At 34.8% G+C, this 19,672-nt stretch overlaps 2 protein-coding genes across 2 annotated transcripts; both read left to right on the plus strand.

The window, feature by feature from the left end:
* The first annotated feature begins 1,657 nt into the window (after window positions 1-1,657).
* On the plus strand, window positions 1,658-12,872 carry LOC145073221 (Phosphatidylinositol 3- and 4-kinase family protein). Its single transcript, XM_079019782.1, has 25 exons — window positions 1,658-2,757; window positions 2,859-3,200; window positions 3,295-3,456; window positions 3,539-3,712; window positions 3,858-4,016; window positions 4,922-5,049; window positions 5,132-5,438; window positions 6,097-6,483; window positions 6,567-6,725; window positions 6,903-7,085; window positions 7,344-7,829; window positions 8,240-8,599; window positions 8,723-8,937; window positions 9,022-9,205; window positions 9,510-9,655; window positions 9,759-9,915; window positions 10,010-10,276; window positions 10,360-10,437; window positions 10,819-10,869; window positions 10,989-11,161; window positions 11,242-11,437; window positions 11,513-11,653; window positions 11,761-11,969; window positions 12,073-12,234; window positions 12,346-12,872. Exons 1-25 carry the CDS (start codon window positions 1,858-1,860, stop codon window positions 12,602-12,604), a joined length of 5,985 nt encoding a protein of 1,994 aa, XP_078875908.1. The 5' UTR covers window positions 1,658-1,857; the 3' UTR covers window positions 12,605-12,872.
* A 4,639-nt stretch (window positions 12,873-17,511) lies between these two features.
* On the plus strand, window positions 17,512-19,246 carry LOC145076427 (HVA22-like protein k). The gene is made up of 8 exons (XM_079022305.1): window positions 17,512-17,550; window positions 17,683-17,741; window positions 17,818-17,915; window positions 18,001-18,052; window positions 18,174-18,234; window positions 18,376-18,471; window positions 18,750-18,822; window positions 18,970-19,246. Exons 1-8 carry the CDS (start codon window positions 17,512-17,514, stop codon window positions 19,086-19,088), a joined length of 597 nt encoding a protein of 198 aa, XP_078878431.1. The 3' UTR covers window positions 19,089-19,246.
* The last annotated feature ends 426 nt before the right edge of the window (window positions 19,247-19,672 follow it).

Here is a 19,672-nt window from a genome sequence, read left to right on the forward strand (position 1 = left end):
ATTGTTGAACACCCGACGATCATCCTGAGACACGTTTTTCCCCTGTTTTAACCAAAGCTTCAATGCATGATTTCTTTCTTTTTCCTTTCTCATTTCTAATAAAGCATCAAGCTTATTGTCCAACCTTCGGAGACCGTCCCTAATCTCCTCCATTTTAGTCAATGAGCTTTGAGCACCTTGAGCTTTCTTTTTTTTGCTTTGTCTCGTTCCATAGGACGAGTTGGAAGTTCATATGGCTCATTATTGTTGAGGTCAATCCCTCCAATACGCGCATCGGAATATTGACCGTGGGTAGACTTTGAAGTTTTGTTTCGTTTGGACATCCCCGCGTAATTATCGAGACTTTTTAGATCTAGCTATTTTCGATTGCATTTCACAACTCCCCAAAATGACTCATTGGCAAAAGCTCTTTTGGCTTTCGCCTTGTAAATACGAGGGATGTTAGCCATGTCCTCCACCTTAGTTGCACCGTTTTTAGGGGTTGCAGATCGTGTTCAGGTAGATGCCGTTGAACTCCATTGCGGCTTGGTTGTCGATCCTTCATTTCGAGTAAAGTGAATTGGGATTGCGGTACTTCCTTTTCATGCGTTGACAAAAATTAAGCTAAACTTTTGATTTGAAGGTTATTGAGTCTTGGTTGTTGCTGTGGATCGGGTCCTCCAACACATCTAACCATGACTATGCTAGTGCATTCTCTTCATCATCCGTGCACCCTCTACGTGGAGCCCTCGTGTATATATATATATATATATATATATATATATATATAGTTATCATTATTTTTTGTACTTGTGGTTCGACCTTGGGCTCTTGAAATGACTCTTGAACGGGATCTTCAACGGGGCCTTCATCGGAAGAATCGGTTGACTCGTCGAGTACGTGATGTGGTTGGGATTGAAAATTACTTTACGGTTGAAGAATTGAGTTTTTTCAACCGTTTCAAATGAATCAAGATCGACATTAGGACGATGTGTTGGTTGAGAATGGTTGTGGTAAAATGTCATTTGTTGAGAAGAGAACAGATTGAATAAAAGCATTTGCGGAGTCATTGTAAGAAAGTAGTAACTAGCGGAATAGGGAATTGGTTGATCAAATGATGGTCGATAACATGATGGTGATGGAAGGGTTGAGGATTGAGTGTTTGGAGGTGGAAGGTTTAGTGATGAAATGTTTGAAGCTTTCATTTTGTTGGTTTTTGGAGTTTTATTTGTTTGAGATAAGAAATTTTTCCTTGGTGAATTGAGAGAGTTTGTGAGAGAGATATGATATTTTGTGTGTGTAAATTGTTGGTTTGATTTATAGTAATTGAATTTTTTAATGAAAGTTGGTAATAAGTTGTTAAAATTAAATTCAACAATTGAATTCGGTCAAGCAACAAATAATTCGGTTAAACGCTCTCTAGGCAATCAAATTCGTGCATAGCCTTCTCTCTATTCTCGCCAAAAACTTGGCGCGTCTCCAGACCCTCTAACAACACCCTCTAACAACAGTTGTTAGGGAGCCGTGTTCTAGCGAGCACGGCGAGTGAGACTCCGCTTGGCCTTAGGAGTAAGTTAGCTAGTTAAATTTGGATCAACATGATAATAACATAGAAAATAGTTATTGCTTTAAATTAATAAAAGTGGATTTAGCTTTTGAGGAAAGAGAAAGACGGCAAAAGAAACAAGGCATACATAGACGAGGGTTTACAATGAGCAAAGGGGAAGATTACATAAGAACCTTGCATTTGACTCGCAATTTTATGTATTATTTTCCCCAAATTAGTGGCTTCGTGATCTTATAGTCAAAACCTTACAATTTGTTATGAAGATTTGATTTAAGGAATTTGTTTTTTCACTATCTGATCATTGGTTGATAATGGAGGCATTGACGGAGCTATGCGATTTGATCGCGCAGAACCCTAATCAGTTTTCCGACAAAATTGCCTGGATTTGCAGCCGGTGTCCTCCGTCGGAGTCTCTCCTATCCGGATCTCCGAGAATTTCACGTTCTCAGCTCAATGCGGTTCTTGTAACAGCCCGATTCATCTCCAAATGCGGCAATTACAGTGATACCCGTCCTCGAACGATTGCTCTTGAGTTCATAAGAGCAATTCCAGCTTCCTTTGAACAATCATTCTGGCCAAAATCGTTTGGGAACTCTTCGATTGCTTCTTTTTATGCGGAATTCTTTGGGTATGTTTGCAAAGCAGCTGAACTGTATCCGGAGTTCGACTCTGATGTGGCAAGGTTCATGGGAGACATTGTTTTTATTGCTGTTAATGATAGATGTGGTGATATAGCGATTTCCAAGGCCTTTCTGAGCGCTTTATCTGAGAGTTTCCCTCCTATTATCCCATCAGATGCAAATAAATTAGTTACTTCTTTACTTGATGGCCTAGACTTTGCTCTTCCAAGCAGCAGTTCTCCTAAAGCTATAATGGGGTCCAATTCCTCTTCACAGAGCTCTCCAGTTAGTGTTAGCAACGTTGCTGCTTCCAGTTCATCTAATGGCGGTGTAGATGATGCCAATTCAAAGGCTATAGTTACCAACGGGGGAACCACTGGTGGATGGGCTACAATAGGGACTCCCTCTGGTAGTGATAGGAGGGGGGCTGCTTACTTTGAAGAGGAATTGGTGGAGAATCTTGAGAAACAGGAGATTGCCTTCAAATTAATCGGACATATTCTTGATAAAACACAGATTGATCCCAAGCTTTTGGAACGGCTGCACATTATTACAAAGGATCAACTCAAATCAATTTCATCTTTTCTCAAGGTAAGATTTGCATAAAATATTGCTTTGTTTTCTGTTCATTTGCATTGCGAAACAACTCCACCATTTAAGAGCTAGTATATGAATTTCCATTTCTTGGGCAGATAAGGAAGCGTGATTGGTCGGAGCAGGGCTCATTACTGAAAGCTAGAATCAACACAAAACTTTCTGTATACAAAGCTGCAGTTAAGTTGAAAGTCAGAAGTCTTGCATCTCTTGATTCAGATGGGAAATCAGCAAAGAAGTTATTGCATGGAGCTTTGGCCTTGTTAGTAGAAGCAGCAGAAGCTTGTGTATATTCAGTGTGGCGCAAGCTGCGAATTTGTGAAGATCTTTTCAGTTCGTTGCTTGATGGTATCTCTAAAATTGCTGTTACACGTGGAGGTCATCTACTACGGGTTCTGTTTATACGGTTTAAACCCCTTGTGCTTACTACATGTGCTCAAGTATATATCTTTTTGTTTGATCTGTGATAAGTTCTGTATCTTCTTTAGTTTCTTTAGTGAGCTGAATGTTTTTTTCTTTGAATTTATCTTGTAGGCTGATACTTGGGCAAGCAGCCAGGGAGCTATGTTTGAGAGTGTCTTGAAGGCAAGCTGTGAGATTATCGACTATGGATGGACCAAGGATCGAGCTCCTGTGGATACATTTATTATGGGACTTGCTACAAGTATTCGTGAGCGCAATGACTATGAGGAGGAGGTTGGTTATATACTTTCTTATTAAGCATTTTACTTTGATAAAAATATAAATTCTTATCATCTATATGTATATATAACTTCAGGATAATGCCAAAGAGAAGCAGGCAGTTCCTATTGTACAGCTCAATGTCATCCGGTTGCTTGCAGAGTTAAATGTACAAGTTAAAAAAACTGAAGTGGTTGACACTATCTTGCCACTTTTCATTGAAAGTTTGGAGGAGGGTGATGCTTCAACACCTGGCTTATTACGTCTGCGAGTATGATACTTATCTTTAATCATGTTTTATTATGATTATAAGTCCTATTTCTTTAAATCACTCATTTTTCTTGTTAAAAGGCATATCAAAATCTCTTGTTGTTATATGAAGGCATTCTCAAACTTTCTTTGGTGAATCACTGCAGCTTCTTGATGCTGTTTCTCGCATTGCAAGTTTAGGTTTTGAGAAGTCTTATCGTGAAGCTGTTGTGTTAATGATAAGAAGTTACTTAAGTAAACTTTCCACCATTGGATCTGCTGAAAGCAGGACCTTGCCACCAGAGGCGAATACAGAACGTGTTGAGGTATGTCCTGCTGGAGTTATGCCCCTTATTTACTTATATATCTTTTGTAAGTTGAACTAGACAGAAAACTGGCACAGAGAAATCTTTATCAAATACATGTAGGCGGTGTTTCTTTTTGATTTAATTGAATTAATGCAGACAAAAGAAGTTATAAGGATTTATAATTAGTGTTGGCTTATGTAGTATGAAATAAAGATGAAAAATGAAATCAGAAAATACTTATACATCTATTGATCTTTATAAGTCCACAAAAAACCATAGAATTTTATTCAAAAGTATAAAAATATCATGCAATTGTAAAAAACAAAAAGATTCCACCATCCCATTTGATGTCATACATATCAAGATGATAAAAATGATGAAATTATCATGTAACACATATTTTTTTGTTTTTTATATTTGATTGCAAGCTCTTTAAATCCAAATCTTAAAAAACTAAAATTTTGAATTTGGGCATATTTTGTCTTGGATAATTTTGGTTATTATCATAAATTGGAAAGCATTATTGTGAATTGTTAAAGTACAATGTTATTGTGTGTATATATATATACATATATATTACCAAACAATCAATTATTATCCTGCATAACTTCTAGACAGACGGGTAAAATGGTCATTTTGTCATGCTTAAACCATTCATTCGGTCAAAAAAAGAAAAAAAAAACAGTCTTTGTTTATACAACACTTACTCCAGACAGACATCATTTATGGATTGAGTATTTTATCCCTACAACAGTCAATTAGGAGAAAAAAGAAACTGCCCCTTAGTATACTTGCTTACTATATATAATATAAGTTTGATTTTAGAACTGTTTTACATCAAGAATGAATTTTTATAAGTTCACATTCAGTATACTTTCTGTAAATCCTCACCTTAGATGCTCACTGGTTCAATTACATTCAAGACTCTTCCTGCAGGATTTCAATCCATAGCTAAAGGCCTTACCAATGAAAAACTTCGTGTGGACTTTCGTCATCGCCTGCTGTCTTTATGCTCAGATGTAGGCTTAGCTGCTGAGTCCAAAAGTGGAAGGTATAATATGGAATATATGTATAATATATAATATCATTATATGCCAAAATTATCTGAAAAATATATTCTTTCTTATTTGCAGTAGTGGAGCTGATTTTCTTGGGCCTTTGCTTCCTGCTGTGGCTGAAATCTGTTCTGATTTTGATCCAACGGTTGATGTTGAACCTTCACTCATGAAGTTATTTCGTAACCTATGGTTCTACATTGCTCTTTTTGGCTTGGCACCCCCAATTTTGAGGGCTCCAGTTTCAGTGAAGCCAAATTCTACAACATTAAACAATGGAGGGAATACAAGTGCTGTTGCCCTTCAAGCTGTGGGTGGGCCCTACATGTGGAATCCTCAATGGTCTTCTGCTGTTCAACGCATTTCTCAAGGGACCCCACCCCTTGTATGTAACCGTTGACTTTATTTTCATTTTTTTTAAACTTTTTTGGTCTTTGAGCATAGCTGATTTTTGCAATTTTGATCTCTAAAAGTTTTCTCTTGTAAATTTGGTCCTTATCTTGAAGTTTTCTAATGATTTTGGTTCCAATGTCATCTAAGTTGATTAAATATTTTAAAATGGCCATTTTGTCCTTGTACCAAAACTGAGGAAACAGTATACCACATAGACTAAATTTGTAAATTTCTCTTATTTTTGAATAAAGGTTTTGTAACATTTTATATGTGCATTTGATTTTTTTAAATTTATAACATTTTAGTTATACTGGTGGTTGAATAATTTGTTAATATATCAATTTTAAATTATTTATATAACTTGCTATGATAAAATATATTATTCTTTAAAATATTCTCTGTGTAAAAAGCTATTAGTCGATAGGATCGTTATTCAAAATTTTGTAGTTTAAAAATCCAATACTTTAGGGCCAATATTTTCTTTTATAAACATTTTTTGTCCATATGTTCATTTTGCAATGTTCTTGAATCTGCACTTGACATTAATGGCACTGTGTGGTTATGTTTATGTCTCCTGTTTCTGTGAAAACTGTAAAATGTGCAAAGCCAAAAGCATGAAATGAATTTTGTGATTTTATATTTTTTGTCAGGTTGTGAGCTCTGTAAAATGGCTAGAGGACGAATTAGAACTTAATGCCCTTCATAACCCTGGTAGTCGTAGAGGAAATGGAAATGAGAAAGCTGCTGTAAATCAAAGAACAGCTCTTTCAGCTGCATTAGGAGGGCGTGTTGAGGTTGGAGCAATGACCACAATTTCAGGGGTGAAGGCAACCTATCTTCTTGCAGTGGCATTTGTGGAAATCATACGGTTTAGCAGCAATGGTGGAATCCTTAATCATGGTCCTAATTCCACTGCTTCTAGAAGTGCCTTCAGTTGTGTTTTTGAGTATCTGAAAAGCCCAAATCTTATGCCTGCTGTCTTGCAATGCTTAATGGCCATTGTTCATCGTGCTTTTGAGACTGCATTATCATGGCTGGTGATTCTTTTTTCTTATGAATATTTTTATATCATGCATTTTTATATATGTGTAATGTTAAGTTAATCTTGTAATGGATGCAGGAGGCTCAAATATGTGAGACAGGAGATGCTGCTGAGGTCAGAGAGTCAACTCTTGCTGTCCATGCTTGCTTTCTCATAAAGAGTTTGTCTGTTAGAGAAGAACACATTCGGGATGTATCTGTTAATCTGCTTTCTCAATTGAGAGAGAGATTTCCACAGGTAAAGTATTCATTTGTATTACAAATTTATGAGCTTTTATATTTTGTTCTACTTTTACTTTTGGGTAACTAACAATGTATAATACTATCACCTGTAAAAAATAAATTATATTACCTATAATGGTAAAAAGAGTAAATGATTTGCCCTTTACTTAAAGTAACATTCTATTGGGTGCAGATCCTGTGGAAATCATCTTGTCTGGATTCTCTTTTGTTCTCTGTGAATGGTGATCCACCTTCATCTCTTGTGAATGATCCTGCTTCAGTAGCTTCTGTTCGCTCTTTGTACCAAAGTGTTGTCAAGGAATGGATTGTTGATTCACTATCCTATGCTCCATGCACCACCCAAGGTCTTCTTCAGGTTTGTGATGTTAATGACCATATTACCCTTATATTCTAGACTGAACAAACCTTTTAAATGAGACTTAATGACCATATTATTATTACCCTTGTATTCCAAAAAAACAAATTTCACAATATTCATCAATTTTAAAGTTAACTCGTTAAGTCATTCTGTCCAGTTTAAGTGAAAAAAGAAACAACCCTATAGTCTCAAAAGGTTCACTTTGTAGTTTATTAAGTCTAACAAACTGACTGTGTCCAAACATAAACATTTCAGGAGCAACTTTGTAAAGCAAACACATGGCAAAAAGCACAGCCCACTACAGACGTTGTTTCTCTTTTATCTGAAATAAAAATAGGAACAGGGAAAACGGATTGTTGGAAGGGTAAAAAAACTGCCAACATTCCTGCAGTAATGGCATCTGCAGCTGCTGCATCGGGTGGAAATTTGAAGTCAACAGAGGCGTTTAATATCGAGGTTCTTAGCACTGCTATTGTTAGTGCTACAGTGAAGTGTAATCATGCAGGGGAAATTGCTGGCATGAAAAGGTTATATGAGAACATAGATGGTGCAGATGATGATGATGATGATAAGGGCTCTGAAGTTGCACCTAAAAAGCAGTCGTTTGGGGAGATATTGCTTAATAAGTTTGTAAGGCTTCTTCAGAAGTTTGTTTCCATGGCTGAGAAAGGTGGAAGTGTTGACAAGTCTTCTTTTCGTGAGACGTGCTCACAGGCAACTGCTTTACTACTATCAAGTCTGGTAAGAATAAAATGAAAGAGGATTCACAATGGTTATAACCAGTTAAAGACTTTTTATTTTTTCCACGTCAGCATTCCCTCAACTAAAAGTCACAAACCTTTTTCATTGCATAAACTTTTTTTCGAAAATATTTAGCATCATCCATCTAGAATCTTTTACAAATCAACCTCATCTAATTTGTTGTCTTTTAAGCACATGCCATATTTATCAACAAAAAACATTACTTGACATTAACATATAAATAAATAATTATTCAAATAATATCGAAGGTTTTACAACTTACATATGAATACAGAATAAACTAATGATAGAAACCTGTTGAAATAAATCCAAGTAGTAGAAAGCTATGTATGTATTTTGGTATTTGTTTTCCTAATAGTTGCTAAATGATAATGAAATGAAAAATTCAGGCATCAGATGCAAAACCCAATGCAGAAAGCTTCTCACAACTCCTGCGACTTCTTTGCTGGTGTCCAGCTTATATTTCTACACCTGATGCAATGGAAACGGGTATTTTCATATGGACATGGTTAGTGTCTGCAGCACCTGAATTGGGTTGTGTAGTCCTTGCAGAACTTGTTGATGCATGGCTATGGACAATTGACACCAAACGGGGACTCTTTGCATCCCAAGTCAGATTCCATGGCCCAGCTGCCAAATTAAGGCCTCAACTTGCACCTGGTGAGCCAGAATCACCACCTGAAAAGGACCCTGTTCAAGAGATTCTAGCACATCGCCTCTGGCTTGGCTTCTTCATTGATCGTTTTGAGGTCACTCATCTTTATTCACACTCACACAACTTTCTTTTATGCTAGTCTCTAGTTGGTTGGAATACAGTTTTACTTTTACATACATATTCTTGTCTTCATCTAAACAATTGTATGTTTTTACAGGTGGTTCGACACAACAGTGTGGAACAACTCTTGCTTCTTGGTAGAATGTTACAAGGGACTACCAAATTCCCATGGAGATTTTCCCGCCATCCAGCCGCCACTGGTTCTTTTTTCACTCTCATGCTGCTTGGACTTAAATTATGCTCATGCCAATTTCAGGGGAATTTGCACAAGTTTAAATTAGGACTTCAGCTTCTAGAAGATAGGATTTACCGGTATTTAATATTATTTTACTTTCTACTCTTTGCTTTACTCATTTGTCCTCTTCAATTAATTTCCATTTTCCAAAACTGCTACAGGGCTTCATTAGGCTGGTTTTGCCATCAGCCTGAGTGGTTTGAGACGAATAATGGAAATTTTGCACACAGTGAAGCTCAATCTGTTCATTCTTTTGTCCAATTTTTGTTAAATCAGCGAATGGATGTTCCTCAAAATGATTCAAAACTACAAGGCCAAGAAAATGGAAATGCTTTGCTTAATATGGTAAGAGGCTGTTTCTTTTTGACTTAATCTGCACAGAATGATGTTGACTATTTATATATTTTTCCTTTCTTTTCTTCATCCCAACTCCTCTCTCATTAAAATTGATAGAATATTGTGAAATTTGTATTTTGGAATGTAAGGATAAAATGGTCATTTAGTCTCATTCAGACGATTTGTTCAGCCACTTTACCCATACAACACTTAACAAGGGGAAAAATAAGAAACAACCCTAAAACAACAATATTGCAAATTTTCTGTTTTGTTTTTTTATATCTGATGATTGTGTTTAAATTGGTAAATCCAGAAGGATTCATATCACCCTGTTTGGGGAACAATGGAGAATTATGCTGTTGGTAGGGCCCAAAGAAAGCAGCTACTTTTAATGCTCTGTCAGCATGAAGCTGAAAGGCTTGATGTTTGGGCTATGCCTGTTCCTCTTCCTGGCTCTAAGTAAATATTTTCCACCATTTCCATGTCTTCAACCTTTTCATCTTTTTTCCATTATCTATGAGACTATGACTAATAACATTATCATTTACTAATTTACCCTCAGAGAGATCATCACATCCTGGAAGCCTAAGATTAACCCAGAGAAATGGATTGAACATGCAAAAACAGCATTTGCTGTTGACCCTCGGATTGCTTTCTCTTTAGGTGCTAGATTTCCTACAAATTCTCCTCTTAAAATGGAACTAACTCACTTGGTTCAGGTAACTATCTCCATTTTCTATAATATATAAATAAAATTTTGTTTTATAATTTATATTAGATTTTAGCGACACCTTTTTTTTTTAAATGTTGCAGACACATATATTAGAGATTCGCACCATACCTGAAGCTTTACCTTACTTTGTGACTCCAAAAGCTGTGGATGAAGATTCACCACTTTTGCAACAGTTAACACATTGGGCTGCTTGTTCAATCACACAGGCTTTAGAGTATTTCACACCAGCATACAAAGGCCACCCACGTGTGATGGCTTATATTCTGAGGGTATTAGAGTCATATCCTCCTTCGCGTGTAACCTTTTTCATGCCACAGCTGATTCAAGCTCTAAGATATGACGATGAGGTGCTGTATATTATATAACTACATTTACTTCAATTGTCTGATTAAAAAAATACTAATAGTAATAACATTCCCTTAATCTGCAGAAATTGGTTGAGGGATACCTGATTAGAGCTGCTCAAAGAAGTGATGTATTCTCTCATATTCTCATTTGGCATTTACAGGTTGGCACATTTTGTCTCTGGTTTTAAATAAATTACAGCTTTGGTCCCCGAGTAGTGAGCGTAGTAGTTGAAGTTTCATAAAGATTTTGGTCCCTATGGTATATATATATATATATATATATATATATATATATATATATATATATATATATATATATATATATGTATATTCAGTTTTGGTGATAATGAAAAATTTAACAACCAGGCTGTTAACTTAGATGACACGGGGACCAAAATTGTTAGGAAAGTTGAAAATAAGTTTTTGGAACAAAAATTGTAAAAATGAAGTACAGCCAGGGACCAAAAATGTATATTAATGAATGTATTATGAGAATAGGTGTGAGTTTGTAGTAACTGAAGTGAAGTATTTATTGATGATAGGGAGAGACATGTACACCAGAGCAAGTGGGGAAAGAAGGTGTGTCAGCAAAGGTACTGACTGACTTTTATCCATTTTGTATGTGATTAAGAGAAAGCAATCAACATTTATCTTTTTTGTTGATTAGTCATATTGTTAAATTATGTGGGTATTGATTGATTGATTGATTCAGACTACAGCCTTTTTGGGTCTACTGCCTCTTGTTAGACAACACATCATTGATGGTTTCAGTCCAAAAGCTCGTGACATATTTCAAAGAGAGTTTGACTTTTTTGAAAAAGTGACGTCTATATCAGGTGTTCTTTATCCTCTTCCAAAAGAAGAACGAAGAGCTGGCATAAAGAGGTAGGTATAGGTATATCTGTTTTGGTATTTTATTAATTTAAAAAAATAAAAATAAAAATAAAAAATTGTTTTGGGTGCAGAGAGTTGGAAAAGATTCAATTGGATGGGGATGATCTTTATCTACCTACAGCTCCTAATAAGCTAGTGAAGGGTATTCAGGTGAATAGTGGAATACCGCTACAGTCGGCTGCAAAAGTGCCAATTATGATCACGTTTGATGTGGCCGATCGAAATGGCGACCCTAATGATCTAAAACCACAAGCTTGTATTTTCAAGGTATATGCATGATAAGTAGAATGCTGTAATAGTAGGAAGAAATGGTAAATAAACACATACATATTTATTATGCAGGTTGGAGATGACTGCAGACAAGATGTACTTGCTTTACAAGTGATTTCACTTCTGAAAGACATATTTGAAGCAGTTGGACTTGATCTTTATCTGTTTCCTTATGGAGTACTTCCAACTGATCCTGAAAGAGGAATCATTGAGGTCACTTACTTCAACTTCCATACTTTTTCTTCTAATTTTTAAGCAAAAAAAAAAAAAACTAATGGTGTTGAATTGAAATTTAATTATATGTATTTATTTTTGTGCAGGTTGTTCCAAACACGCGGAGTAGAAGCCAGATGGGTGAAACGACAGATGGTGGATTATATGAAATATTCCAACAAGATTTTGGGGCAGTGGGTTCTCCAAGTTTTGAAGCTGCCCGACATAATTTCATCATCAGTAGTGCTGGTTATGCTGTTGCCAGTCTCTTGCTCCAACCAAAAGACAGACACAATGGAAATCTTTTATTCGACAGGTACCGTACCTAACCTACCTCATTTTTATATATTTATTTTTATTTTAATTAATAAAAAAATGTTAATAACATGAACATGAATTCATGCATGATGAATATGCAGTTGCGGTAGGCTTGTCCATATTGATTTTGGATTCATTCTGGAGACATCACCTGGTGGAAACATGCGGTTTGAAAGTGCTCATTTTAAACTGAGTCACGAGATGACTCAGTTACTTGATCCCTCTAAAGCCATGAGAAGCGAGACTTGGATATTGTTTGTAAGGTATTCATTCAAAATCAAAACTCTCTTTTTTTCGCTCTTTGCTCTTTGCTGCTGCTACAATTATAATATAATATAGAATAATAATAATAATGAAAGTGTATTTGTGAATAGCTTATGTGTAAAGGGGTACCTGGCTGCGCGTCGATACATGGAGGGGATCATAAGCACGGTGTTGATGATGAAGGAAAGCGGGTTGCCATGTTTTAGCAGAGGGGACCCGATTGGGAACTTGAGAAAGAGATTTCATCCGGAAATGAGCGAAAGAGAAGCTGCATCTTTCATGATGCGTGTATGCGTAGATGCATATGATAAATGGTCTACTGCTGGATATGATCTCATTCAATATCTTCAGCAAGGGATCGAGAAGTAAATTCACTTTCAGTTTTCAAGTAATTATTTTTCCATTCTTCTTCTTTTTAGAGAGGCTGTGAGAAGTCATGAGTTTTTTTTTTTTTTTTTTTTTTTTTTTTTCTTTATTATTATTAAAATACTTGTGTATAAAGTTTGTAGGTGTTTGTGTTTTTTTTTTCCACTTGTCACGAGTGCAGGATTGGTATTGTAAATTGGTAAATTTGTAGGATTTGGGTTTTTATCTTTTTGATTTTTATTTAACATAATTGCAACCAGTCTCCTTTCAACTCTTGTCAACTCCTTAGAAATCATTAGACATAATTCATAATTTTCAACTAATTTGGAATGGAATAGATTTATGATGATGGTCAACTCATTCCCGGGAATCTATAATGCAACAAAAGACAAAATCTTTTGAGTTCTTGTGCATATGGTATTTCTGGGTTTCACCATTAAATTTATTTATAGGGGTGTTTGAGATTTGTTTATTTAAAACAATGTACTTTTTTTTTTTTTTTTTTTTTTAAAATTTAATTTTATTTAAGTATATAAAGTGTTTATTAGCTTATGTGTCACTAAAACGGAGTTTAAAAAATGTGTCTTGATTACTTTATATGGTACCAAAACATAATAATTGATATATTGTTTTTAGTGTTTGAAATTTTTTGTTTATACATGTAAAATATCAAAAAGTCAAAGGGAGAAGGGTTAATGTCACTCCAACCCTACCAACTATCAAGTTCTGTTTTAAATGGTCCTTTATGTTTTTTTTTGGGGGGGCATAAAGTCCATTTTTACCTGTTAAAAAAGGACCTTAACCTGTAATTACCAGTTTCCTTATTAACGTGGCTTTTTCACTTAAAATCGAAATTAAACTAAAATCCTCCTCACATCTTTATCCATCGTCTTCTTCCACAAAGCTTTGATGTTGCTCCCATTTACAAAACCAACCACCATTCTTCCTCTAACAACATAAGTCCATCATAATCGACCCAAGAATGCCATCTAATCTGTGTACATCAATATGTCTACCGCTAAACATAGCGGGAACAACGATATCATGACCTCCGACTGTAATCCGTGATCTCGGATATCTGTGCTGCAAAGAGATGGTTTCGAGATCTGTTTGTCAAAAACAAGAACCATAGTAAATCTGAACCAAATCAGACCTTTTAAGTTTTTATTGCCGGTGGCTGTTTTTGAAACTTAAGAAACAGATGCAAGAATGAAAACGACAAAACTCAAAGATTTGTGTCAGCTGACCGGACCTCCCATTCATTTTCATCTTTGGCGCGGGGATTGAGCTCGCGTTCATGGAAGTCCCCTCTGGTGTTCTGTTCCTCAGGCACATTTTGTTTTGGTTTTTTTTCCTGATTTTGTTCCAAATCTAGGTGTGATTTGCTTCTTCTGGTCTTGGAAAAAAGATAATGGCAGATAGCGGAAGATGCTGGTGGTGAACAACATAAGATGTTGGTAGTGGGCGATGGCTGTTGGTTTATGTTTTTGAATCTAAACCCCAAAAATGGAGTTTCAAACTAAAGATGTTGGTGATGGGTTGAAATCAAACATTTATTCATATTGTTCATAAAACATTAAAAAAATTTATTTAATTTTTTAATCTAGAAAACAAAAGTACAATATAAGTTATTAAAGGGTTTATGCTATGATGATGCTATTGTGATCAATGAGAGAGAGAGAGAGAGAGAGAGAGAGAGAGAGAGAGAGAGAGAGAGAGAGAGAGAGATAGTCAAAATCATTGCAACATATGTGGACCAATTTCAAATGATGTGGCAGTAAATCATTTTGACTAGACAAATGTTTACCGGATGACCCCTTCCATTATCTGATAATGGATTTTTTAACATATTAAAATGGACTTTATGCCCCTAGAAAGCAAAAAAATAACATTATGGATCTTTTAAACCAAAACGGAAAAGTTTGTAGGGCGTTAGTGACATTTACCCAAGGGAGAATTGCAAATTGATATGTACATTGTAGGTCATGAAAGTATGTATGGGGTTTTAAGGTTAAAAAAATGATAAAAAGGTAAAATGGTTTCTACTTATAATACTAACTTTCAAATAAATTTAGAAGCACTTTTAAATAAGTTAGAAGAAAACAACTTATAAAAATTTGCTTTTTTAAATCACAAGGTATTTTCACATAATCCAAACGCTTTTAAATGCTTATTAGTGGTAAAAAAATCCCAAACAACACCCTAAATAAAATAAAAAGTTTTAATTACTAACTAAACAATCACCCACAAAATGAACCATATATTTGAAGAGTATGCTTCGGGGTAACATTAGGTTGCGAACCAAACCTCACAAAGTAATGACATAAGAAAAAAGGCCTCAGAAGTCCACACTTTTCAAAAGTTCATTTTCATCATCGTCGTATGATACTTTCTATTTTGTTCTTTCCACAAAAAGTAAAGATCATCATTTTTGTTTGCGCCTAAGGATCTTCGGTTGACAAACATGAACGATGTGCAAGTAAGTAGACAATAAACCTTTGTCTTTTTGGTATATAATAATCGTAACCATTACGTGAACACTCTGGGAAGTGGGTTTTAGTATTTCATGTTATTTTGTTTAGTTATTTGGATTTGGTAAGCATATTTACCATTTCCCTAAACAAAATTGAAGTAGTGTAAAGGGAATTGGAACCAACGTGAATGATGAAACTCTTGTGAATAGTTCATGCAAGTCCATGAGACCTTCACGGTAACCTGTTAACCATGTGCAAAAGGTTTGAGTTATTCACATTGATGTTCTTGTAACTGTTTGTGTGCAAATGTGTAACGTTATTTTCGCTTGTGATTCGATATTGTCCAAAAAGTCATTTGATCCGGGGCTATTACATAACCCTATTGATTATCAAGTCAAAGGTGCATTTTATGAATGGAATAATGGAGAGGTTATCTCCCACTCTATCTCGAACAACACTATTTAGAAGTTCATGATTCAGGATGTGCTTGGAGCTACATAATATGAATGGGGACCCTCTACTAATCCATACAATGTTGATTTCAATGATCCATTATGAATTTGATGATTATGTGTTGTGTTTTCAAGCTAGAGGACACAAGCTACGTTTTGGATGCGAGGAGTTTTGTCTTATATCCGATCTCTGGTTTAGTAGTGTTACATGTGTAGATAGAATAATATTTTTATAGTTTAAGACACAATGTTTCGTCGACAAAATCTTACTGATCTTGTATATATTAAGGATTTACTTGACATGTTTAAGAGCTTGAGGTTTTACAACGAACGTAAGCCTCACAACACCAGACCTTTAAATATGTTACTCATAGGACATCCTCACTCCATATTTCAGAGGGTGTGTGGAAACCTTTTTTTTTGGTACAATGTTTAGGACTCCCGTAGTAGTTTCCATGAATTACCCTAGAAATTGATTGGAAGTACAACGCAACTCATCATGGACCGAACCATATCCAACAATATTCGGTTCCTCCTCTCGGCTACACCATTGTGTTTTGGTGTCTCAAGTGGTGTCAATTGTGAGATAATCTCACAATTCCTCAAATAATCGTAAAATCGTTGTGGCGTCTCAAGTGGTGTCAATTGTGAGAATAATGGGGTGTTTGGTAGCCTCTGAATGACTGTACGAATAATGAAAATCACAATTTTAACCTTCTAAACTGTTTTGTTTTTAGTGAAATGTCTCTGTCTGATCTGAATAAACTCGTTGAATAATTATATAAAAAGTTACAAAATATCACACAAAATTCAAATTAAATATAAATCCTAAATTTTCAAATTAAAAAAAACGCATACAAAGAGAACCTAACCCTTAATTTAATATGAGGTAAAAAAAAAACAATATGTATACATCACTCGCTTTATTTGCATTCTTGTTCTGGAGTTAGGTATTCGAAAGGGGGCAAGTATTTCTCGCTTGTGTCTCTAATCGGGTAAAATGGATCAAGTATGAATGCAACTGCTCAAGCAGGGTGATAGTTCTTGAATCAAGCTTCATAGAAAGAAAACCGAATCAAACTTTTTGAATCAAAATTCATATAAACTATGAAAGATTTGAGCTTACAATGAAGGATGAAAATATGTGTGCTACACCAAATACAAGCTCTCCCTCGTGAGTAGCAGGTCCAAGGGTTGGGTAACAGTAGTAGACTCTTAAACATGTCACAAATTACTAGATTTAGAACCCACAAAATTGAGATTGACAATTAGAGAACCATAAAAGGTTAACACATCCACAATACCATGTTCTTGGTATATTATTTATTACACAAACCTTGTGTGTATGTCAAGACTAAAATACCTAAACGTTATAGCAGTATACATTAATGCCCTTAAACAAATTGGTGATAGAGATGTAGTCAAAATCACAATTAGCTAGATGTCAAATAGAAGAATACAATATTTACCAAACAAAATTTAACAAAAAAATCAAACGGACAATTTCTTCTTGCGAGATTAACACCACTTTTCATGACATGATTAACAACAAACAATTGTATTTTAGAAGGCATTCCAATTACCTCATAATGTACCATGTTAAATCGCGAAGTAGCTTTACCACATCAAAAAAAAAAGAACCAATTGTAAATATTGATATGTTGTCAAACTTGAAAAACTACTAGGATTTATTTTATGATATTGTTTGCAATTTACCCGGTAAATATAATAATAATAATAGTACAAGCTACATCGATCCTAAAGTCAAATTTTATGGACCTTTACGTCAACCTGAGAAAAATTATGGAGTGGGATGTAAATATGTGCCTCAACGGCTAGACCGGACTCTTCGTTTAATCCGTTCATCGTATCTGCAATCTGTTACACGTATAATTAAGCCCTATTTATATAACAAAATCATTTCCATCATTAATATAATCATTGTGTAGTCAACTGAATTTAATCACAGTCTCTTCTTGCTCCAATGGCGTCCCTCGGATCATCAATTAATATGCCGACTAAGGTAATCAAACTCCATATTATATCTTCTGTTATTACATATAGTAAGTTTTTTAGCATCTTCTCCTATGTTCTTCACCTTTGATCGATCTGAACTGATTTTACGATATCGTTTTACTAATATATACTAATGCAGGCTGGTTTGAGATTGCTTCTTGTTCCCCTTAATTCCAATATTGTAATCAAAACAGCATGGTAATAAGCTTTCAAATAATGAGGCTCTCTATATAAACATTCATTACTATATGATGATTAGTTATTGTTTGTGCAGCTGCACAGTGGGGGTTGCATTACCAGTTTACTCCACATTCAAAGCAATAGAGGCGAAAGATCCAAATGAGCAACACAAGTGGCTTTTATATTGGGCAGGTAATTATTGAATGCTATATTCATACTCATTGATTTTGATTGGATGAACTGTTTCTATTTACATGTATATACATAAATTTTGCAGTTTATGGGTCTTTTAGTGTTGGAGAGATATTTGCAGACAGATTCATATCCTGGTATTTATTATCTTTAACACTGACTTTTTATTCTTTTGGTATAACTATTAGCATTCTCAAGTCTCCATGAATCTCAAGGTAATAAGTCTCGAGAAACTCTTCTTGTTTACTTTTTTTTTAGGTTTCCACTTTATTATCACATCAAGTTTGCTTTTCTTGCATGGCTTCAGCTTCCCACAAGTGTAAACAAACTTTTTATAATTTTATTTGTTATCCTTTTTTTTTTTATTCCCCATTTCAACCAGCTAATCTCTGATTCTCATTCTATTATTAATATTATGTCTCTTTTAGTTCCACATTTTAATTGTTTTGCTGTTTTTTAGGGGGCTAAGCAATTATACATGAATCATTTGCTTCCTTTCTTATCGAATCATGAAGCTAGGCTTGATCAAATTGCGGGATTGTTTTACAACAAAATGGTAATTAAACATCTTCACATTTTATTTGTTTCCTAATCAACTGATTCATGTAGTTTAGTTTTTTAAAAGTCATCAAAGTTAATCCGACAAATTCTAAAAACATGGCGTTTTCTCGAACTCACTATGTCTCAAAACAAGGCTTTTATTAGGGCGAAATACTGAAAAGAAGAATGTAGTTTCACCTTTTATGGATTTAGCCACTTGGCTGTTTTTGTATTAATGATTATACCATTATATTGATTTAGCCATTGAAGGATTATATATGAAAACAATTTCAGGATAAATTCGTCAGTGCTCATCAAGGGGAATTTGAATTCATGAAGACTAAAATTATTAAGATTCTGATGTCAGGTACATCTTCTTATGCTTTTGCTTGTTTGTTATATAAATGATTGTCTTTCTAAAAAAATCATACTTGGTTTCTTGTTGCAAACTCATTGTCATTAGAAAAAAAAAGTCACTTCCATTCTTTTTCTGATTTCATTAGTTTTTCATCAGGGAAGCAGTTGGTCAACGGTAGCAGTCAACCTGTTGCAACACAAGAGAGAAGAGCCATTGTGGACCCACGTGAACAGGTGGAAACCTCTGATTCGACTGATGAAGTCAAATCATCATGATGATAATTTATGATGATGAGTACGTATCAATCCTGCAGCATCCTTAGGCTTCTAGTTCTGCCTCATGCTTAAAAAAACGTTGTCTGTAATTTTAAACTCCTTATTAGAGTTTTCATCCCTCCTTCCTACAATATTGCAACTGTTGTCTACAATGCATTTCTAGGAGCTCTTTGGTTTATTAAAATAGTTGTTTCAGGGTATATTCTACTACATTTGATATGACTAGGACCGAGATTACATTTAATATTATTTAAAAAACAAGAAAAATGTTAAAAGAAAAAGCATTTAGTCATTTTACATGGGTTCAATAAAAACATAGACATTCTCCCTAACAAATGACAAACATAGCCCATGGACCATTTATGTTATTTACTCTCTAGAAAAAAGTCTTGTCCTATATTTAAAAAAAAATACCCAAATAAATATTAAAAAAAATATCCATGTGGTCCCTATATTTATATTTTCCTTTGGGAAATGGATGCATATAGACATTTTTTGGTGTAGATTACAAAAAATCAATGTTCTAAATAACACAAGATGTAACTTGGTGGCAATGTCAAACCTTAAATTTTTTTGAGTTGTTG

Source organism: Lactuca serriola, chromosome 9, assembly GCF_051521515.1.
Source record: "Lactuca serriola cultivar US96UC23 chromosome 9, Lser_US96UC23_V15, whole genome shotgun sequence".
Lineage (NCBI taxonomy): Eukaryota > Viridiplantae > Streptophyta > Magnoliopsida > Asterales > Asteraceae > Lactuca > Lactuca serriola.